At 43.4% G+C, this 23,187-nt stretch overlaps 1 protein-coding gene across 4 annotated transcripts in view; it reads right to left on the bottom strand.

Annotated features, from left to right (window-relative positions):
* Positions 1–23,187, bottom strand: part of LOC121840219 (metalloprotease TIKI1-like) — a 157,225-nt gene that overhangs the window by 71,140 nt on the left and 62,898 nt on the right. For all 4 annotated transcript variants that reach the window (XR_006079484.1, XR_006079485.1, XR_006079486.1 and 1 more), the window contains exon 3: positions 1,476–1,622. Coding sequence is in view for 1 of the 4 variants with exons in the window: in XM_042302764.1 (XP_042158698.1) it covers positions 1,476–1,622 (147 nt within the window). In the remaining 3 variants the exon portion in view is untranslated. The remainder of the gene's footprint in view (positions 1–1,475; positions 1,623–23,187) is intronic.

The following is a 23,187-nucleotide window of genomic DNA, read 5'->3' as shown; positions in this document are numbered from 1 at the left end:
TCATTCGTGTTAGGGGTTGTTAGTGTTAGGGGTTGTTAGTGTTAGGGGTTGTTAGTATTAGGGGTCATTAGTGTTAGGGGTCATTAGTGTTAAGGGTCGTTAGTGTTAGGGGTTATTAGTGATAGGGGTCATTAGTGTTAGGGGTCATTAGTGTTAAGGGTCGTTAGTATTAGGGGTCATTAGTGTTAGGGTCGTTAGTATTAGGGGTCGTTAGTATTAGGGGTCATTTGTGTTAGGGGTCGTTAGTGTTAGGGGTCATTACTGTTAGGGGTCATTAGTGTTAGGGTCATTAGTGTTAGGGGTCATTAGTGTTAGGGTCGTTAGTGTTAGGGTCATTAGTGTTAGGGTCGTTAGTATTAGGGGTCGTTAGTGTTAGGGGTTGTTAGTGTTAGGGTCGTTAGTACTAGGGGTCGTTAGGGGTCGTTAGTGTTAGGGTCGTTAGTGTTAGGGGTCATTAGTGTTAGGGGTCATTAGTGTTAGGGGTCGTTAGTGTTAGGGGTCATTAGTGTTAGGGTCGTTAGTGTTAGGGGTCATTAGTGTTAGGGGGTCGTTAGTGTTAGGGGTCATTAGTGTTAGGGTCGTCGTTAGTGTTAGGGGGGTCGTTAGTGTTAGGGTGTTAGGGTCAGTTAGTGTTAGGGGTCATTAGTGTTAGGGTCATTAGTGTTAGTGTTAGTGTTAGGGTCGTTAGTGTTAGGGGTCAGTAGTGTTAGGGGTTGTTAGTGTTAGGGTTGTTAGTGTTAGGGGTCGTTAGTGTTAGGGGTCATTAGTGTTAGGTGTCGTTAGTGTTAGGGGTCGTTATAGTTTTAGGGGTCATTAGTGTTAGGGTCATTAGTGTTAGGGGTAGTTTGTGTTAGGAGTCATTAGTGTTACTGGTTAGGAGTAACGGGGTGTGGTGGTTGTAGTGTTAGGGGTCAGTAGTGTTAGGGTTAGTATTAGGGTCGTTAGTGTTAGGGGTTGTTGGTGTTAGGGTCGTTAGTGTTAGGGGTCATTAGTGTTAGGGGTCGTTAGTGTTAGGGGTCGTTAGTGTTAGGGGTCATTAGTGTTAGGGTCATTAGTGTTAGGGTCATTAGTGTTAGGGTTGGTTAGTGTTAGGGGTCGTTAGTATTAGGGTCGTTAGTGTTAGGGGTTGTTAGGGTCAGGGTGTTAGGGGTCGTTAGTGTTAGGGTCATTAGTGTTTAGGGGTCATTAGTGTTAGGGGTCGTTAGGGGTGTTTAGGGGTCGTTATAGTTTTAGGGGTCATAGTGTTAGGGGTCATTTAGGGTAGTTTGTTAGGAGTCATTAGTGTTACTGGTTAGGAGTAACGGGGTGTGGTGGTTGTAGTGTTAGGGGTCGTTAGTGTTAGGGGTCGTTAGTGTTACTAGTCGTTAGTGTTAGGGGTTGTTCGTGTTAGGGGTCGTTCGTGTTAGGGGTCGTTAGTGTTAGGGGTCGTTTGTGTTAGGGGTTAGGAGTAACGGGGTGTGGCGGTTGTAACTGACCTGAGAGGTGTCATGGTTGAAGATGATGGAGTTGAGGTCTCCACAGTTGTAGTGCTTGATGAGGTCCTCAGTGGTATAGGAGCCCTGCAGACTGCCTGCTCTCACACTCTCCTGCTGTACAAGGGTCTGGTTCAGGGCAAAGATCACCTAGGGATATGAAAATATCTACTTTTACTACATGATCAATACCTGGATATACACTTTCTATATGACCAGAGAGGGAAAAGAAGACAATAATATTTACTAAATACATATTAAATAGGAGGTAAATAATAATTTTGTACTTAACAATACCACTCTACATATCCTTACTGTATTTAATAATATAACTCTACATATCCTTACTGTATTTAATAATATAACTCTACCTGTCCTTACTGTATTTAATAATATAACTCTACCTATCCTTACTGTATTTAATAATATAACTCTACCTATCCTTACTGTATTTAATAATATAACTCTACCTATCCTTACTGTATTTAATAATATACCTCTACCTATCCTTATTGTATTTAATAATATAACTCTACATATCCTTACTGTATTTAATAATATAACTCTACCTATCCTTACTGTATTTAATAATATAAATCTACCTATCCTTACTGTATTTAGTAATATAACTCTACCTATCCTTACTTTATTTAATAATATAACTCTACATATCCTTACTGTATTTAATAATATAACTCTACCTATCCTTACTGTATTTAATAATATAACTCTACCTATCCTTACTGTATACCTATCCTTATTTATTTAATAATATAACTCTACATATCCTTACTGTATTTAATAATATAACTCTACCTATCCTTACTGTATTTAATAATATACCTCTACCTATCCTTATTGTATTTAATAATATAACTCTACATATCCTTACTGTATTTAATAATATAACTCTACCTATCCTTACTGTATTTAATAATATAAATCTACCTATCCTTACTGTATTTAGTAATACCACCCTACCTATCATTATGTATATTGAAAACCAAAAATAAGTTTTATGTGAGACTAAGCATTGGTCTGAAGCCGAAAAATAATGGAAATTCACATGATCACCACAATACCTATTCCACCCATGCTCCACCAAGGTTGTCCAGCACACAGCGCTGACCTACTACAGTAGCTATGTTGGTCTATTGTCCTTCAAACTATGTGTAGGCAGGTTGCTTAGTATTCAAACCTTCTCAAACAGCCTTTATGTTAGCAAACTGATCTCACGTAAGACAATCGAGCAAGCTCCTGGAAAATATAGAAATGATCAACATGAAAATGAACCTTATAGTTTACTGTAGAAAGATCTAGTAGTACATTACCTGTAAACAAAATGTGAGTTATGACGGAATATTTGTAAATAACTTTGTAAATACAACTCGGGGATGGCCGCAAAACAAGCTATAGGTTTATGCCGAATTTTTGGTACAAGCCAAGTTCTACCACACCTGATTCTATATGCTGATGTCTTGATGAACAGCTGAGGTCTTGATGAACAGCCGAGGTCTTGATGAACAGCCGAGGTCTTGATGGACAGCTGAGGTCTTGATGAACAGCTGAGGTCTTGAAGAACAGCTGAGGTATTGATGAACAGCTGAGGTCTTGATGAACAGCTGAGGTCTTGATGAACAGCCGAGGTCTTGATGAACAGCCGAGTCTTGATGGAACAGCTGAGGTCTTGATGAACAGCTGAGGTCTTGATGAACAGCTGAGGTCTTGATAAACAGCTGAGGTCTTGATGAACAGCTGAGGTCTTGATGAACCGCCGAGGTCTTGATGAACAGCCGAGGTCTTGATGGACAGCTGAGGTCTTGATGAACAGCCGAGGTCTTGATGAACAGCTGAGGTCTTGATGAACAGATTTTGGATTATTCAGGTTCACCATCAGCAATAGTTTTGGTAGTTTTGATTTCAACAATCAGGGTATGTGGTTATTTGTTTGGGTATACATGGTAAAGATGATAATTTATAAAGAGGACAGCAATCACTGCATTACAGACGCCAGAGGAGAAGAGAATATGACTCCGTAAAAACTTCCAAATGGTCAAAACCACTCGATTTTGAGACGGGGGTTGAAATCCCAAAATTGTGCTATACAGTCATTGGCTGTTAACAATAAAAATGGATACATTACCAGCTCCAAATCTTAATCGGCAAAAAGAACAAGTTAATTAGAGGGTTTTGGTGATTTCAGAACCAAAGCAGGAAAAAATCACATGAAACACCCCCCCCCCCACACACACACACAATCTGATAGTGGTTGAAGCGTGGTCTCCTAGTCTCCTTTACGGCTCTAATCTGATAGTGGGGTGGTAGATGTCTAGTCTCCTTTACGGCTCTAATCTGATAGTGGGGTGGTAGATGTCTAGTCTCCTTTATGTCTCTAATCTGATAGTGGTAGTGGGGTGGTAGATGTCTAGTCTCCTTTATGTCTCTAATCTGACAGTGGTAGATGTCTAGTCTCCTTTATGTCTCTAATCTGATAGTGGGGTGGTAGATGTCTAGTCTCCTTTATGTCTCTAATCGGATAGTGGGGTGGTAGATGTCTAGTCTCCTTTATGTCTCTAATCGGATAGTGGGGTGGTAGATGTCTAGTCTCCTTTATGGCTCTAATCTGATAGTGGTGGTAGATGTCTAGTCTCCTTTATGGCTCTAATCTGATAGTGGGGTGGTAGATGTCTAGTCTCCTTTATGTCTCTAATCTGACAGTGGTAGATGATCTAGTCTCCTTTACGGCTCTAATCTGCATAGTGGTAGTGGGGGGTTGATGTCTAGTCTCCTTTATGGCTCTAATCTGATAGTGGTAGATGTCTAGTCTCCTTTATGGCTCTAATCTGATAGTTTGGTAGTGGGGTGGTAGATGTCTAGTCTCCTTTATGGCTCTAATCTGATAGTGGTAGTGGGGGGTAGATGTCTAGTCTCCTTTATGGCTCTAATCTGATAGTGGTAGTGGGGGTAGATGTCTAGTCTCCTTTATGGCTCTAATCTGATAGTGGTAGTGGGGTGGTAGATGTCTAGTCTCCTTTATGGCTCTAATCTGATAGTGGTAGTGGGGGTAGATGTCTAGTCTCCTTTATGGCTCTAATCTGATAGTGGTAGTGGGGTGGTAGATGTCTAGTCTCCTTTATGTCTAGTCTCCTTTACGGCTCTAATCTGATAGTGGAAGTGGGGTGGTAGATGTCTAGTCTCCTTTATGGCTCTAATCTGATAGTGGTAGATGTCTAGTCTCCTTTATGGCTCTAATCTGATAGTGGTAGTGGGGGGGTAGATGTCTAGTCTCCTTTATGTCTCTAATCTGATAGTGGTAGTGGGGGGTAGATGTCTAGTCTCCTTTATGGCTCTAATCTGATAGTGGTAGTGGGGGGTAGATGTCTAGTCTCCTTATGGCTCTAATCTGATAGTGGTAGTGGGGGGTAGATGTCTAGTCTCCTTTATGGCTCTAATCTGATATTGGAAGTGGGGTGGTAGATGTCTAGTCTCCTTTATGTCTCTAATCTGACAGTGGTAGATGTCTAGTCTCCTTTATGTCTCTAATCTGGAAGTGGTAGTGGGGGGGTAGATGTCTAGTCTCCTTTATGGCTCTAATCTGATAGTGGTAGTGGGAGGGGGGTAGATGTTTAGTCTCCCTTATGGCTCTAATCTGATAGTGGTAGATGTCTAGTCTCCTTTACGGCTCTAATCTGATAGTGGAAGTGGGGTGGTAGATGTCTAGTCTCCTTTATGGCTCTAATCTGATAGTGGTAGATGTCTAGTCTCCTTTACGGCTCTAATCTGATAGTGGTAGTGGGGGGGTAGATGTCTAGTCTCCTTTATGGCTCTAATCTGATATTGGTAGATGTCTAGTCTCCTTTACGGCTCTAATCTGATAGTGGTAGATGTCTAGTCTCCTTTATGTCTCTAATCTGAAGTGGTAGTGGGGGGGTAGATGTCTAGTCTCCTTTATGGCTCTAATCTGATAGTGGTAGTGGGGGGGTAGATGTCTAGTCTCCTTTATGGCTCTAATCTGATAGTGGTAGTGGGGGTGGTAGATGTCTAGTCTCCTTATGGCTCTAATCTGATAGTGGTAGTGGGGTGGTAGATGTCTAGTCTCCTTTATGGCTCTAATCTGATAGTGGTAGTGGGGTGGTAGATGTCTAGTCTCCTTTATGGCTCTAATCTGATAGTGGTAGTGGGGTGGTAGATGTCTAGTCTCCTTTATGGCTCTAATCTGATAGTGGTAGTGGGGGCGGTAGATGTCTAGTCTCCTTTATGGCTCTAATCTGATAGTGGTAGTGGGGGGGTAGATGTCTAGTCTCCTTTATGGCTCTAATTTGATAGTGGTAGTGGGGTGGTAGATGTCTAGTCTCCTTTATGGCTCTAATCTGATAGTGGTAGTGGGGGGTAGATGTCTAGTCTCCTTTATGTCTCTAATCTGACAGTGGTAGATGTCTAGTCTCCTTTATGGCTCTAATCTGATAGTGGTAGTGGGGTGGTAGATGTCTAGTCTCCTTTATGGCTCTAATCTGATAGTGGTAGTGGGGTGGTAGATGTCTAGTCTCCTTTATGGCTCTAATCTGATAGTGGTAGTGGGAGGGGGGTAGATGTTTAGTCTCCCTTATGGCTCTAATCTGATAGTGGTAGATGTCTAGTCTCCTTTACGGCTCTAATCTGATAGTGGAAGTGGGGGGGTAGATGTCTAGTCTCCTTTATGGCTCTAATCTGATAGTGGTAGATGTCTAGTCTCCTTTATGGCTCTAATCTGATAGTGGTAGTGGGGGGGTAGATGTCTAGTCTCCTTATGGCTCTAATCTGATAGTGGTAGTGGGGTGGTAGATGTCCAGTCTCCTTTATGGCTCTAATCTGATAGTGGTAGTGGGGTGGTAGATGTCTAGTCTCCTTTATGGCTCTAATCTGATACTGGTAGTGGGGTGGTAGATGTCTAGTCTCCTTTATGGCTCTAATCTGATAGTGGTAGTGGGGCGGTAGATGTCTAGTCTCCTTTCTGGCTCTAATCTGATAGTGGTAGTGGGGGGTAGATGTCTAGTCTCCTTTATGGCTCTAATTGATAGTGGTAGTGGGGTGGTAGATGTCTAGTCTCCTTTATGGCTCTAATCTGATAGTGGTAGTGGGGGGTAGAGATGTCTAGTCTCCTTTATGGCTCTAATCTGATAGTGGTAGTGGGGTGGTAGATGTCTAGTCTCCTTTATGGCTCTAATCTGATAGTGGTAGTGGGAGGGGGGTAGATGTTTAGTCTCCTTTATGGCTCTAATCTGATAGTGGTAGATGTCTAGTCTCCTTTATGGCTCTAATCTGATAGTGGAAGTGGGGTGGTAGGTAGATGTCTAGTCTCCTTTATGGCTCTAATCTGATAGTGGTAGATGTCTAGTCTCCTTTACGGCTCTAATCTGATAGTGGTAGTGGGGTGGTAGATGTCTAGTCTCCTTTATGTCTCTAATCTGATAGTGGTAGATGTCTAGTCTCCTTTATGGCTCTAATCTGATAGTGGTAGTGGGGGGGTAGATGTCTAGTCTCCTTTATGGCTCTAATCTGATATTGGTAGATGTCTAGTCTCCTTTATATCTCTAATCTGATAGTGGTAGATGTCTAGTCTCCTTTATGTCTCTAATCTGATAGTGGTAGTGGGGGGGGTAGATGTCTAGTCTCCCTTATGGCTCTAATCTGATAGTGGTCGTGGGGTGGTAGATGTCTAGTCTCCTTTATGGCTCTAATCTGATAGTGGTAGTGGGGTGGTAGATGTCTAGTCTCCTTTATGGCTCTAATCTGATAGTGGTAGTGGGGTGGTAGATGTCTAGTCTCCTTTATGGCTTTAATCTGATAGTGGCAGTGGGTGGGTAGATGTCTAGTCTCCTTTATGGCTCTAATCTGATAGTGGTAGTGGGAGGGGGGTAGATGTTTAGTCTCCCTTATGGCTCTAATCTGATAGTGGTAGATGTCTAGTCTCCTTTACGGCTTTAATCTGATAGTGGCAGTGGGTGGGTAGATGTCTAGTCTCCTTTATGGCTCTAATCTGATAATGGTAGTGGGAGGGGGGTAGATGTCTAGTCTCCTTTATGGCTCTAATCTGATAGTGGTAGTGGGGGTGGTAGATGTGTAGTCTCCTTTATGGCTCTAATCTGATATTGGTAGATGTCTAGTCTCCTTTATGTCTCTAATCTGACAGTGGTAGATGTCTAGTCTCCTTTATGTCTCTAATCTGGAAGTGGTAGTGGGGGTGTAGAATATCTAGTCTCCTTTACAGCTCTAATCTGTTAGTGGTAGATGTCTATACTCCCTTACGGCTCTAATCTGATAGTGGTAGTGGGGTGGTAGATGTCTAGCCTCCCTTAGGTGTCTAATCTGATAGTGGTAGATGTCTAGTCTCCTTTATGGCTCTAATCTGATGGTGGTAGTGGGGTGGTAGATGTCTAGTCTCGCTGATGGCTCTAATCTGATAGTTGTAGATGTCTAGTCTTCTTTACGGCTCTAATCTGTTAGTGGTAGTGGGGGTAGATGTCTAGTCTCCTTTGTGCTAATCTGATAGTGGTAGTGGGGGTAGGGGGTAGTGGGAGGTGGGTAGATGTTTAGTCTCCTTATGGCTCTAATCTGATAGTGGTAGATGTCTAGTCTCCTTTATGGTTCTAATCTGATAGTGGTAGTGGGGGGGTAGATGTCTAGTCTCCTTTATGTCTCTAATCTGATAGTGGTAGTGGGGTGGTAGATGTCTAGTCTCCTTTATGTCTCTAATCTGATAGTGGTAGATGTCTAGTCTCCTTTACGGCTCTAATCTGATAGTGGTAGTGGGGGTAGATGTCTAGTCTCCTTTGTGGCTAATCTGATAGTGGTAGTGGGGTGGTAGATGTCTAGTCTCCTTTATGGCTCTAATCTGATAGTGGTAGATGTCTAGTCTCCTTTATGTCTCTAATCTGATAGTGGTAGTGGGGGGTGTAGATGTCTAGTCTCCTTTATGGCTCTAATCTGATAGTGGTGGGTGGGTAGATGTCTAGTCTCCTTTATGGCTCTAATCTGATAGTGGTAGTGGGGTGGTAGATGTCTAGTCTCCTTGTGGCTCTAATCTGATAGTGGTAGATGTAGATGTCTAGTCTCCTTTAAGTCTCTAATATGATAGTGGTAGTGGGGGTAGATGTCTAGTCTCCTTTATGGCTTTAATCTGATAGTGGCAGTGGGTGGGTAGATGTCTAGTCTCCCTTACGGCTCTAATCTGATAGTGGGGTGGTAGATGTCTAGTCTCCTTTATGGCTCTAATCTGATAGTGGTAGTGTGGTGGTAAATGTCTATTCTCCCTTTTGGCTCTAATCTGATAGTGTTAGATGTCTAGTCTTCCTTATTGCTCTAATCCGATAGTGGTAGATGTCTAGTCTCCCTTACGGCTCTAATCTGATAGTGGTAGATGTCTATTCTCCCTTTTGGCTCTAATCTGATAGTGGGGGTGGGGTGGTAGATGCCTAGTCTCCTTTATGTGACTCTAATCTGATAGTGGTAGTGGGGGGTAGATGGTAGTGGGATGGATAGTGGTAGATGTCTAGTCTCCTTTATGGCTCTAATCTGATAGTGGTAGATGTCTAGTCTCCTTTATGGCTCTAATCTGATAGTGGTAGTGGGGGTGGTAGATGTCTAGTCTCCTTTATGGCTCTAATCTGATAGTGGTAGATGTCTAGTCTCCTTTATGGCTCTAATCTGATAGTGGTAGTGGGGGGGTAGATGTCTAGTCTCCTTTATGGCTCTGAAGTGGTAGTGGGAGGGGGGGTAGTGGGAGAGATGTTTAGTCTCCTTTATGGTTCTAATCTGATAGTGGAAGTGGGGGGGTAGATGTCTAGTCTCCTTTATGGCTCTAATCTGATAGTGGTAGTGGGGTGGGTAGATGTCTAGTCTCCTTTATGGCTCTAATCTGATAGTGGTAGATGTCTAGTCTCTAATAATCTGATAGTGGTAGTGGTAGATGTCTAGTCTCCTTTATGGCTCTAATCTGATAGTGGTAGATGTCTAGTCTCCTTTATGTCTCTAATCTGATAGTGGTAGTGGGGTGGGTAGATGTCTAGTCTCCTTTATGGCTCTAATCTGATAGTGGTAGTGGGGGGGTAGATGTCTAGTCTCCTTTATGGCTCTAATCTGATAGTGGTAGTGGGGGGGTAGATGTCTAGTCTCCTTTATGGCTCTAATCTGATAGTGGTAGTGGGGTGGTAGATGTCTAGTCTCCTTTATGGCTCTAATCTGATAGTGGTAGTGGGGTGGTAGATGTCTAGTCTCCTTTATGGCTCTAATCTGATAGTGGTAGATGTCTAGTCTCCTTTACGGCTCTAATCTGATAGTGGTAGATGTCTAGTCTCCTTTATGTCTCTAATCTGACAGTGGTAGTCTCCTTTATGGCTCTAATCTGATAGTGGTAGTGGGGGGTAGATGTCTAGTCTCCTTTATGTCTCTAATCTGATAGTGGTAGTGGGGGGTAGATGTCTAGTCTCCTTTATGGCTCTAATCCTATAGTGGTAGATGTCTAGTCTCCTTTACGGCTCTAATCTGATAGTGGTAGATGTCTAGTCTCCTTTATGTCTCTAATCTGATAGTGGTAGTCTCCTTTATGTCTCTAATCTGATAGTGGTAGTGGGGTGGTAGATGTCTAGTCTCCTTTATGGCTCTAATCTGATAGTGGTAGTCTCCTTTGTGTCTCTAATCTGATAGTGGTAGTGGGGGGTAGATGTCTAGTCTCCTCTACGGCTCTAATCTGATAGTGGTAGATGTCTAGTCTCCTTTACGGCTCTAATCTGATAGTGGTAGTGGGGTGGTAGATGTCTAGTCTCCTTTATGGCTCTAATCTGATAGTGGTAGTGGGGGGGGGTAGATGTCTAGTCTCCTTTATGCTCTAATCTGATAGTGGTAGTGGGGGGTAGATGGCTAGTCTCCTTTATGTCTCTAATCTGATAGTGGTAGATGTCTAGTCTCCTTTATGTCTCTAATCTGATAGTGGTAGTGGGGTGGTAGATGTCTAGTCTCCTTTATGGCTCTAATCTGATAGTGGTGGGAGGGGTAGATGTCTAGTCTCCTTTATGTCTCTAATCTGATAGTGGTAGTCTCCTTTATGGATAGTGGTAGTGGGGTGGTAGATGTCTAGTCTCCTTTATGCTCTAATCTGATAGTGGTAGTGGGTAGATGTCTAGTCTCCTTTATGGCTCTAATCTGATAGTATGGTAGTGGGGTGGTAGATGTCTAGTCTCCTTTATGGCTCTAATCTGATAGTGGTAGATGTCTAGTCTCCTTTATGGCTTTAATCTGATAGTGGTAGTGGGTGGTAGATGTCTAGTCTCCTTTATGGCTCTAATCTGATAGTGGTAGTGGGAGGGGGTAGATGTCTAGTCTCCTTTATGGCTCTAATCTGTGGTAGTGGTAGATGTCTAGTCTCCTTTACGGCTCTAATCTGATAGTGGTAGTGGGTGGGTAGATGTCTAGTCTCCTTTATGGCTCTAATCTGATAGTGGTAGTGGGGTAGATGTCTAGATGTCTAATCTGTCTCTCCTTTATGGCTCTAATCTGATAGTGGTAGTGGGGTGGGAGATGTCTAGGCTCCCTTATGGCTCTAATATGATAGTGGTAGATGTCTAGCCTCCTTTATGGCTCTAATCTGATAGTGATTGTAGGGTGGTAGATGTCTAGGCTGCTTTATGACTCTAATCTGATAGTGGTAGATGTCTAGTCTCCTTTATGGCTCTAATCTGATAGTGGTAGTGGGGTGGGAGATGTCTAGTCTCCCTTATGGCTCTAATCTGATAGTGGTAGTGGGAGGGGGTAGATGTCTAGTCTCCTTTATGGCTCTAATCTGATAGTGGTAGATGTCTAGTCTCCTTTACGGTCTAATCTGATAGTGGTAGTGGGGGGTAGATGTCTAGTCTCCTTTATGTCTCTAATCTGATAGTGGTAGATGGGTCTCCTCCTTATGGCTCTAATCTGACATTGGTAGATGCCTAGTCTGCTTTATGGCTCTAATCTGATAGTGGTAGTGGTGTGGTAGATTTCTAGACTACCTTATGGCTCTAATATGATAGTGGTAGTGGGGGGGTAGATGTCTAGTCTCCTTTATGGCTCTAATGTGATAGCGGTAAAGGGGTGGTAGATGTCTAGTCTCCTTTCTGGCTCTGATTTGATAGTGGCAGTGGGGTGGTAGATGTCTAGTCTCCTTTATGCTCTAATCTGATAGTGGTAGTGGGGTGGTAGATGTCTAGTCTCCTTTATGGCTCTAATCTGATAGTGGTAGTGGGGGGGTAGATGTCTAGTCTCCTTTATGGCTCTAATCTGATAGTGGTAGATGTCTAGTCTCCTTTATGGCTCTAATCTGAGTGGTAGTGGTAGATGTCTAGTCTCCTTTATGTAATCTGATGTGGTAGATGTCTAGTCTCCTTTATGGCTCTAATCTGATAGTGGTAGTGGGGTGGTAGATGTCTAGTCTCCTTATGGCTCTAATCTGATAGTGGTAGATGTCTAGTCTCCTTTATGGCTCTAATCTGATAGTGGTAGTGGGGGGGTAGATGTCTAGTCTCCTTTATGGCTCTAATCTGATAGTGGTAGATGTCTAGTCTCCTTTACGGCTCTAATCTGATAGTGGTAGTGGGGGGTAGATGTCTAGTCTCCTTTGTGGCTCTAATCTGATAGTGGTAGTGGGGGGGGGTAGAGATGTTTAGTCTCCTTATGGCTCTAATCTGATAGTGGTAGATGTCTAGTCTCCTTTATGGCTCTAATCTGATAGTGGTAGTGGGGTGGTAGATGTCTAGTCTCCTTTATGGCTCTAATCTGATAGTGGTAGATGTCTAGTCTCCTTTATGGCTCTAATCTGATAGTGGTAGTGGGGGGGTAGATGTCTAGTCTCCTTTATGACTCTGATAGTGGTAGTGGGGGGGGTAGATGTAGTGGGAGGGGGTAGATGTCTAGTCTCCTTTATGGCTCTAATCTGATAGTGGTAGATGTGGGGTAATCTGATGTCTAGTCTCCTTTATGTCTCTAATCTGATAGTGGTAGTGGGGTGGTAGATGTCTAGTCTCCTTTATGGCTCTAATCTGATAGTGGTAGATGTCTAGTCTCCTTTACGGCTCTAATCTGATAGTGGTAGATGTCTAGTCTCCTTTATGTCTCTAATCTGATAGTGGTAGTGGGGGGTGGGTAGATGTCTAGTCTCCTTTATGGCTCTAATCTAATCTGATAGTGGAAGTGGGGGGGTAGATGTCTAGTCTCCTTTATGTCTCTAATCTGATAGTGGTAGTGGGGGTAGATGTCTAGTCTCCTTTATGGCTCTAATCTGATAGTGGTAGTGGGGTGGTAGATGTCTAGTCTCCTTTATGGCTCTAATCTGATAGTGGTAGTGGGGTGGTAGATGTCTAGTCTCCTTTATGGCTCTAATCTGATAGTGGTAGATGTCTAGTCTCCTTTATGCCTCTAATCTGATAGTGGTAGATGTCTAGTCTCCTTTATGTCTCTAATCTGAGTCTCCTTTATGGCTCTAATCTGATAGTGGAAGTGGGGGTAGATGTCTTAGTCTCCTTTATGTCTCTAATCTGATAGTGGTAGTGGGGGGTAGATGTCTAGTCTCCTTTATGGCTCTAATCCTATAGTGGTAGATGTCTAGTCTCCTTTACGGCTCTAATCTGATAGTGGTAGATGTCTAGTCTCCTTTATGTCTCTAATCTGATAGTGGTAGTCTCCTTTATGTCTCTAATCTGATAGTGGTAGTGGGGTGGTAGATGTCTAGTCTCCTTTATGGCTCTAATCTGATAGTGGTAGTCTCCTTTTTGTCTCTAATCTGATAGTGGTAGTGGGGGGTAGATGTCTAGTCTCCTCTACGGCTCTAATCTGATAGTGGTAGATGTCTAGTCTCCTTTACGGCTCTAATCTGATAGTGGTAGTGGGGGGTAGATGTCTAGTCTCCTTTATGTCTCTAATCTGATAGTGGTAGTGGGGGGTAGATGTCTAGTCTCCTTTATTGCTCTAATCTGATAGTGGTAGATGTCTAGTCTCCTTTATGGCTCTAATCTATTAGTGGTAGTGGGGTGGTAGATGTCTAGTCTCCTTCATGTCTCTAATCTGATAGTGGTAGTGGGGGGTAGATGGCTAGTCTCCTTTATGTCTCTAATCTGATAGTGGTAGATGTCTAGTCTCCTTTATGGCTCTAATCTATTAGTGGTAGTGGGGTGGTAGATGTCTAGTCTCCTTTATGGCTCTAATCTGATAGTGGAAGTGGGAGGGGGGGGGTAGATGTTTAGTCTTCCTTTATGTCTCTAATCTGGTGGTAGTGTCTGTCTCTAATCTGATAGTGGTAGTGGGGTGGTAGATGTCTAGTCTCCTTTATGGCTCTAATCTGATAGTGGTAGTGGGGTGATGTCTAGTCTCCTTTATGGCTCTAATCTGATAGTGGTAGTGGGGTGGTAGATGTCTAGTCTCCTTTATGGCTCTAATCTGATAGTGGTAGTGGGGTGGTAGATGTCTAGTCTCCTTTATGGCTCTAATCTGATAGTGGCAGTGGGTGGTAGATGTCTAGTCTCCTTTATGGCTCTAATCTGATAGTGGTAGTGGGAGGGGGGTAGATGTTTAGTCTCCTTATGGCTCTAATCTGTGGTAGTGGTAGATGTCTAGTCTCCTTTATGGCTTTAATCTGATAGTGGTAGTGGGTCTCCTTTACGGTAGATGTCTAGTCTCCTTTATGGCACTAATCTGATAGTGGTAGTGGGGTAGTAGATGTCTAGTCTCCTTTATGGCTCTAATCTGATAGTGGTAATGGGGTGGTAGATGTCTAGTCTCCTTTTTGGCTCTAATCTGATAGTGGTAGATGCCTAGTCTGCTTGATGGCTCTAATCTGATAGTTGTAGTGGGGTGGTAGATGTATCTTCTCCCTTATGGCTCTAAATTGATAGTGGTAGATGTAGATAGTCTCCTTTATGGCTCTAATCTGATAGTGGTAGTGGGGGTGAGATGTCTAGTCTCCTTTATGGCTCTAATCTGATAGTGGTAGTGGGAGGGTAGATGTTTAGTCTCCTTATGGCTCTAATCTGATAGTGGTAGATGTCTAGTCTCCTTTACGGCTCTAATCTGATAGTGGTAGTGGGGGGTAGATGTCTAGTCTCCTTTATGTCTCTAATCTGATAGTGGTAGATGTCTAGTCTCCTTTATGGCTCTAATCTGATAGTGGTAGATGTCTAGTCTCCTTTATGGCTCTAATCTGATAGTGGTAGTGGTGGTGTAGATGTCTAGTCTCCTTTATGGCTCTAATCTGATAGTGGTAGTGGGGTGGGTAGATGTCTAGTCTCCTTTATGGCTCTAATCTGATAGTGGTAGTGGGGTGGTAGATGTCTAGTCTCCTTTATGGCTCTAATCTGATAGTGGTAGTGGGGTGGTAGATGTCTAGTCTCCTTTGTGCTCTAATCTGATAGTGGTAGTGGGGTGGTAGATGTCTAGTCTCCTTTATGGCTCTAATCTGATAGTGGTAGTGGGAATCTGGTGGTAGTAGATGTCTAGTCTCCTTTATGGCTCTAATCTGATAGTGGTAGATGTCTAGTCTCCTTTACGGCTCTAATCTGATAGTGGTAGTGGGGTGGTAGATGTCTAGTCTCCTTTATGTCTCTAATCTGATAGTGGTAGATGTCTAGTCTCCTTTATGACTCTAATCTGATAGTGGTAGTGGGGTGGTAGATGTCTAGTCTCCTTTGTGACTCTAATCTGATAGTGGTAGTGGGGGTGTAGATGTCTAGTCTCCCTTATGGCTCTAATCTGATAGTGGTAGTGGGGTGGTAGATGTCTAGTCTCCTTTATGACTCTAATCTGATAGTGGTAGATGTCCAGTCTCCTTTATGGCTCTAATCTGATAGTGGTAGATGTCTAGTCTCCTTTATGGCTCTAATCTGATAGTGGTAGTGGGGTGGTAGATGTCTAGTCTCCTTTGTGCTCTAATCTGATAGTGGTAGTGGGGTGGTAGATGTCTAGTCTCCTTTATGGCTCTAATCTGATAGTGGTAGTGGGGGGTAGATGTCTAGTCTCCTTTATGGCTCTAATCTGATAGTGGTAGTGGGGTGGTAGATGTCTAGTCTCCTTTATGGCTCTAATCTGATAGTGGTAAGTGGGGGGGGTAGATGTCTAGTCTCCTTTATGTCTCTAATCTGATAGTGGTAGTGGGGTGGTAGATGTCTAGTCTCCTTTATGGCTCTAATCTGATAGTGGTAGTGGGGTGGTAGATGTCTAGTCTCCTTTATGGCTTTAATCTGATAGTGGCAGTGGGTGGGTAGATGTCTAGTCTCCTTTATGGCTCTAATCTGATAGTGGTAGTGGGAGGGGGTAGATGTTTAGTCTCCTTTATGGCTCTAATCTGATAGTGGTAGATGTCTAGTCTCCTTTATGGCTCTAATCTGATAGTGGTAGTGGGTGGGTAGATGTCTAGTCTCCTTTATGGCTCTAATCTGATAGTGGTAGTGGGGTGGTAGATGTCTAGTCTCCTTTATGGCTCTAATCTGATAGTGGTAGTGGGGTGGTAGATGTCTAGTCTCCTTATGGCTCTAATCTGATAGTGGTAGATGTCTAGTCTCCTTTATGGCTCTAATCTGATAGTGGTAGTGGGGTGGTAGATGTCTAGTCTCCTTATGACTCTAATCTGATAGTGGTAGATGTCTAGTCTCCTTTATGGCTCTAATCTGATAGTGGTAGTGGGGTGTAGAATGTCTAGTCTCCTTTATGGCTCTAATCTGATAGTGGTAGTGGGAGGGGGTAGATGTTTAGTCTCCTTATGGCTCTAATCTGATAGTGGTAGATGTCTAGTCTCCTTTATGGCTTTAATCTGATAGTGGTAGTGGGTGGGTAGATGTCTAGTCTCCTTTATGGCTCTAATCTGATAGTGGTAGTGGGGTGGTAGATGTCTAGTCTCCTTTATGGCTCTAATCTGATAGTGGTATTGGGGTGGTAGATGTCTAGTCTCCGTTATGGCTCTAATCTGATAGTGGTAGATGTCTAGTCTCCCTTATGGCTCTAATCTGATAGTGGTAGTGGGGTGGTAGATGTCTAGTCTCCCTTATGACTCTAATCTGATAGTGGTAGATGTATAGTCTCCTTTATGGCTCTAATCTGATAGTGGTAGTGGGGGTGTAGAATATCTAGTCTCCTTTATGGCTCTAATCTGATAGTGGTAGTGGGAGGGGGGTAGATGTTTAGTCTCCCTTATGGCTCTAATCTGATAGTGGTAGATGTCTAGTCTCCTTTACGGTTCTAATCTGATAGTGGAAGTGGGGGGTAGATGTCTAGTCTCCTTTATGTCTCTAATCTGATAGTGGTAGATGTCTAGTCTCCCTTATGGCTCTAATCTGATAGTGGTGGATGTCTAGTCTCCTTTAAGTCTCTAATATGATAGTGGTAGTGGGGGTGTAGATGTCTAGTCTCCTTTATGGCTCTAATCTGATAGTGGTAGTGGGGTGGTAGATGTCTAGTCTCCTTTATGGCTCTAATCTGATAGTGGTAGTGGGAGGGGGGTAGATGTTTAGTCTCCCTTATGGCTCTAATCTGATAGTGGTAGTGGGGTGGTAGATGTCTAGTCTCCTTTGTGACTCTAATCTGATAGTGGTAGTGGGGTGGTAGATGTCTAGTCTCCTTTATGGCTCTAATCTGATAGTGGTAGTGGGAGGGGTAGATGTCTAGTCTCCTTTATGGCTCTAATCTGATAGTGGTAGATGTCTAGTCTCCTTTATGGCTCTAATCTGATAGTGGTAGTGGGGTGGTAGATGTCTAGTCTCCTTTATGTCTCTAATCTGATAGTGGTAGATGTCTAGTCTCCTTTATGGCTCTAATCTGATAGTGGTAGTGGGGGTAGATGTCTAGTCTCCTTTATGACTAATCTGATAGTGGTAGTGGGGGTGTAGATGTCTAGTCTCCTTATGGCTCTAATCTGATAGTGGTAGTGGGGTGGTAGATGTCTAGTCTCCTTTATGACTCTAATCTGATAGTGGTAGATGTCTAGTCTCCTTTATGGCTCTAATCTGATAGTGGTAGATGTCTAGTCTCCTTTATGGCTCTAATCTGATAGTGGTAGTGGGGTGGTAGATGTCTAGTCTCCTTTGTGACTAATCTGATAGTGGTAGTGGGGTGGTAGATGTCTAGTCTCCTTTATGGCTCTAATCTGATAGTGGTAGTGGGTGGTAGATGTCTAGTCTCCTTATGGCTCTAATCTGATAGTGGTAGATGTCTAGTCTCCTTTATGTATCTAATCTGATAGTGGTAGTGGGGTGTAGATGTCTAGTCTCCTTTATGGCTCTAATCTGATAGATTGGTAGTGGGGTGGTAGATGTCTAGTCTCCTTTATGTATCTAATCTGATAGTGGTAGTGGGGTGGTAGATGTCTAGTCTCCTTTATGTATCTAATCTGATAGTGGTAGTGGGGGGGTTAGATGTCTAGTCTCCTTTATGGCTCTAATCTGATAGTGGTAGTGGGGGGGTAGATGTCTAGTCTCCTTATGGCTCTAATCTGATAGTGGTAGTGGGGTGGTAGATGTCTAGTCTCCTTTATGGCTCTAATCTGATAGTGGTAGTGGGGTGGTAGATGTCTAGTCTCCTTTATGGCTCTAATCTGATACTGGTAGTGGGGTGGTAGATGTCTAGTCTCCTTTATGGCTCTAATCTGATAGTGGTAGTGGGGTGGTAGATGTCTAGTCTCCTTTATGGCTCTAATCTGATAGTGGTAGTGGGGGGGGTAGATGTCTAGTCTCCTTTATGGCTCTAATTTGATAGTGGTAGTGGGGTGGTAGATGTCTAGTCTCCTTTACGGCTCTAATCTGATAGTGGTAGTGGGGGGTAGATGTCTAGTCTCCTTTATGGCTCTAATCTGATATTGGTAGATGTCTAGTCTCCTTTATGTCTCTAATCTGACAGTGGTAGATGTCTAGTCTCCTTTATGGCTCTAATCTGATAGTGGTAGTGGGGTGGTAGATGTCTAGTCTCCTTTATGGCTCTAATCTGATAGTGGTAGTGGGGTGGTAGATGTCTAGTCTCCTTTATGGCTCTAATCTGATAGTGGTAGTGGGAGGGGGGTAGAAGTTTAGTCTCCCTTATGGCTCTAATCTGATAGTGGTAGATGTCTAGTCTCCTTTACGGCTCTAATCTGATAGTGGTAGTGGGGTGGTAGATGTCTAGTCTCCTTTATGGCTCTAATCTGATAGTGGTAGATGTCTAGTCTCCTTTATGGCTCGAATCTGATAGTGGTAGTGGGGGGGGTTAGATGTCTAGTCTCCCTTATGGCTCTAATCTGATAGTGGTAGTGGGGTGGTAGATGTCCAGTCTCCTTTATGGCTCTAATCTGATAGTGGTAGTGGGGTGGTAGATGTCTAGTCTCCTTTATGGCTCTAATCTGATACTGGTAGTGGGGTGGTAGATGTCTAGTCTCCTTTATGGCTCTAATCTGATAGTGGAAGTGGGGCGGTAGATGTCTAGTCTCCTTTATGGCTCTAATCTGATAGTGGTAGTGGGGGGGGTAGATGTCTAGTCTCCTTTATGGCTCTAATTTGATAGTGGTAGTGGGGTGGTAGATGTCTAGTCTCCTTTATGTCTCTAATCTGATAGTGGTAGTGGGGGGGTAGATGTCTAGTCTCCTTTATGGCTCTAATCTGATAGTGGTAGTGGGGTGGTAGATGTCTAGTCTCCTTTATGGCTCTAATCTGATAGTGGTAGTGGGAGGGGGGTAGAAGTTTAGTCTCCCTTATGGCTCTAATCTGATAGTGGTAGATGTCTAGTCTCCTTTACGGCTCTAATCTGATAGTGGAAGTGGGGTGGTAGATGTCTAGTCTCCTTTATGGCTCTAATCTGATAGTGGTAGTGTCTAGTCTCCTTTACGGCTCTAATCTGATAGTGGTAGTGGGGTGGTAGATGTCTAGTCTCCTTTATGTCTCTAATCTGATAGTGGTAGATGTCTAGTCTCCTTTATGGCTCTAATCTGATAGTGGTAGTGGGGGGTAGATGTCTAGTCTCCTTTATGGCTCTAATCTGATAGTGGTAGATGTCTAGTCTCCTTTATATCTCTAATCTGATAGTGGTAGATGTCTAGTCTCCTTTATGTCTCTAATCTGATAGTGGTAGTGGGGGGGTAGATGTCTAGTCTCCTTTATGGCTCTAATCTGATAGTGGTAGTGGGGGGGTAGATGTCTAGTCTCCTTTATGGCTCTAATCTGATAGTGGTAGTGGGGTGGTAGATGTCTAGTCTCCTTTATGGCTCTAATCTGATAGTGGTAGTGGGGTGGTAGATGTCTAGTCTCCTTTACGGCTTTAATCTGATAGTGGCAGTGGGTGGGTAGATGTCTAGTCTCCTTTATGGCTCTAATCTGATAGTGGTAGTGGGAGGGGGTAGATTTAGTCTCCCTTATGGCTCTAATCTGATAGTGGTAGATGTCTAGTCTCCTTTACGGCTCTAATCTGATAGTGGAAGTGGGGTGGTAGATGTCTAGTCTCCTTTATGGCTCTAATCTTATAGTGGTAGTGTCTAGTCTCCTTTACGGCTCTAATCTGATAGTGGTAGTGGGGTGGTAGATGTCTAGTCTCCTTTATATCTCTAATCTGATAGTGGTAGATGTCTAGTCTCCTTTATGGCTCTAATCTGATAGTGGTAGTGGGGGGGTAGATGTCTAGTCTCCTTTATGGCTCTAATCTGATATTGGTAGATGTCTAGTCTCCTTTATATCTCTAATCTGATAGTGGTAGATGTCTAGTCTCCTTTATGGCTCTAATCTGATAGTGGTAGTGGGGGGTAGATGTCTAGTCTCCTTATGGCTCTAATCTGATAGTGGTAGTGGGGGGGTTAGATGTCTAGTCTCCCTTATGGCTCTAATCTGATAGTGGTAGTGGGGTGGTAGATGTCTAGTCTCCTTTATGGCTCTAATCTGATAGTGGTAGTGGGGTGGTAGATGTCTAGTCTCCTTTACGGCTTTAATCTGATAGTGGCAGTGGGTGGGTAGATGTCTAGTCTCCTTTATGGCTCTAATCTGATAGTGGTAGTGGGGGGGTAGATGTCTAGTCTCCTTTATGGCTCTAATCTGATATTGGTAGATGTCTAGTCTCCTTTACGGCTCTAATCTGATAGTGGTAGTGGGGTGGTAGATGTCTAGTCTCCTTTATGGCTCTAATCTGATAGTGGTAGTGGGGTGGTAGATGTCTAGTCTCCCTTACTGCTCTATTCTGATAGTGGTAGTGGGGTGGTAGATGTCTAGTCTCCGTTACAGCTACAATCTGTTAGTGGTAGATGTCTAGTCTCCCTTATGGCTCTAATCTGTTAGTGGTAGATGTCTCGTCTCCCTTATGGCTCTAATCTGAATGTGGTAGTTGGGGTGGTGGATGCCTATTCTCCCTTATGGCTCTAATCTGATAGTGGTAGATGTCTAGTCTACCTTATGGCTCTAATCTGATAGTGGTAGTGGGGGTAGATGTCTAGTCTCCTTTATGACTCTAATCTGATAGTGGTAGTGGTATAGTGGTAGATGTCTAGTCTCCTTTATGGCTCTAATCTGATAGTGGTAGTGGGGGTGTAGAATATCTAGTCTCCTTTATGGCTCTAATCTGATAGTGGTAGATGTCTAGTCTCCTTTACGGCTCTAATCTGATAGTGGTAGTGGGGGGTAGATGTCTAGTCTCCTTTTGTGACTAATCTGATAGTGGTAGTGGGAGGCGGGGTAGTGGGAGGTGGGTAGATGTTTAGTCTCCTTATGGCTCTAATCTGATAGTGGTAGATGTCTAGTCTCCTTTACGGTTCTAATCTGATAGTGGAAGTGGGGGTAGATGTCTAGTCTCCTTTATGTCTCTAATCTGATAGTGGTAGTGGGGTGGGTAGATGTCTAGTCTCCTTTATGTCTCTAATCTGATAGTGGTAGATGTCTAGTCTCCTTTACGGCTCTAATCTGATAGTGGTAGTGGGGGGTAGATGTCTAGTCTCCTTTATGTGACTAATCTGATAGTGGTAGTGGGGTGGTAGATTTCTAGTCTCCTTTATGGCTCTAATCTGATAGTGGTAGATGTCTAGTTTCCTTTAAGTCTCTAATATGATAGTGGTAGTGGGGGTGTAGATGTCTAGTCTCCTTTACGGCTTTAATCTGATAGTGGCAGTGGGTGGGTAGATGTCTAGTCTCCTTTATGGCTCTAATCTGATAGTGGTAGTGGGGTGGTAGATGTCTAGTCTCCTTTATGGCTCTAATCTGATAGTGGTAGATGTCTAGTCTCCTTTAAGTCTCTAATATGATAGTGGTAGTGGGGGGGTAGATGTCTAGTCTCCTTTATGGCTCTAATCTGATAGTGGCAGTGGGTGGGTAGATGTCTAGTCTCCTTTATGGCTCTAATCTGATAGTGGTAGTGGGGTGGTAGATGTCTAGTCTCCTTTATGGCTCTAATCTGATAGTGGTAGTGGGTGGTAGATGTCTAGTCTCCTTTATGACTCTAATCTGATAGTGGTAGATGTCTAGTCTCCTTTATGGCTCTAATCTGATAGTGGTAGTGGGGGTGTAGAATATCTAGTCTCCTTTATGGCTCTAATCTGATAGTGGTAGATGTCTAGTCTCCTTTACGGCTCTAATCTGATAGTGGTAGTGGGGGGTAGATGTCTAGTCTCCTTTGTGACTAATCTGATAGTGGTAGTGGGAGGGGGTAGTGGGGGGGGGTAGATGTTTAGTCTCCTTTATGGCTCTAATCTGATAGTGGTAGATGTCTAGTCTCCTTTATGGCTCTAATCTGATAGTGGTAGTGGGGGGTAGATGTCTAGTCTCCTTTATGGCTCTAATCTGATAGTGGTAGATGTCTAGTCTCCTTTATACGGCTCTAATCTGATAGTGGTAGTGGGGGTAGATGTCTAGTCTCCTTTATGACTAATCTGATAGTGGTAGTGGGGGGTAGGGGGGTAGTGGGAGGGGGGTAGATGTTTAGTCTCCTTTATGGTTCTAATCTGATAGTGGTAGATGGGGGGTGTGTAGTCTAGTCTCCTTTACGGCTCTAATCTGATAGTGGTAGTGGGGGGGTAGATGTCTAGTCTCCTTTATGGCTCTAATCTGATATTGGTAGATGTCTAGTCTCCTTTACGGCTCTAATCTGATAGTGGTAGATGTCTAGTCTCCTTTATGTCTCTAATCTGGAAGTGGTAGTGGGGGGGTAGATGTCTAGTCTCCTTTACGGCTCTAATCTGATAGTGGTAGATGTCTAGTCTCCTTTATGTCTCTAATCTGGTAGTGGAAGTGGGGGGGTAGATGTCTAGTCTCCCTTATGGCTCTAATCTGATAGTGGTAGTGGGGTGGTAGATGTCTAGTCTCCTTTATGGCTCTAATCTGATAGTGGTAGTGGGGTGGTAGATGTCTAGTCTCCTTTATGGCTCTAATCTGATAGTGGTAGATGTCTAGTCTCCTTTATGGCTCTAATCTGATAGTGGTAGATGGTCTAGTCTCCTTTATGTCTCTAATCTGATAGTGGTAGATGTCTAGTCTCCTTTATATCTCTAATCTGATAGTGGTGGGGGGTAGATGTTTAGTCTCCTTTATGTCTCTAATCTGATAGTGGTAGTGGGGGGGGTAGATGTCTAGTCTCCTTTATGGCTCTAATCCTATAGTGGTAGATGTCTAGTCTCCTTTACGGCTCTAATCTGATAGTGGTAGATGTCTAGTCTCCTTTTTGTCTCTAATCTGATAGTGGTAGTCTCCTTTATGTCTCTAATCTGATAGTGGTAGTGGGGTGGTAGATGTCTAGT

The sequence above is a fragment of the Oncorhynchus tshawytscha genome, linkage group LG20 (assembly GCF_018296145.1).
Source record: "Oncorhynchus tshawytscha isolate Ot180627B linkage group LG20, Otsh_v2.0, whole genome shotgun sequence".
Lineage (NCBI taxonomy): Eukaryota > Metazoa > Chordata > Actinopteri > Salmoniformes > Salmonidae > Oncorhynchus > Oncorhynchus tshawytscha.
Note: the sequence above shows the minus strand (reverse complement) of the source record. Positions and strands in the feature narration are given on the sequence as shown.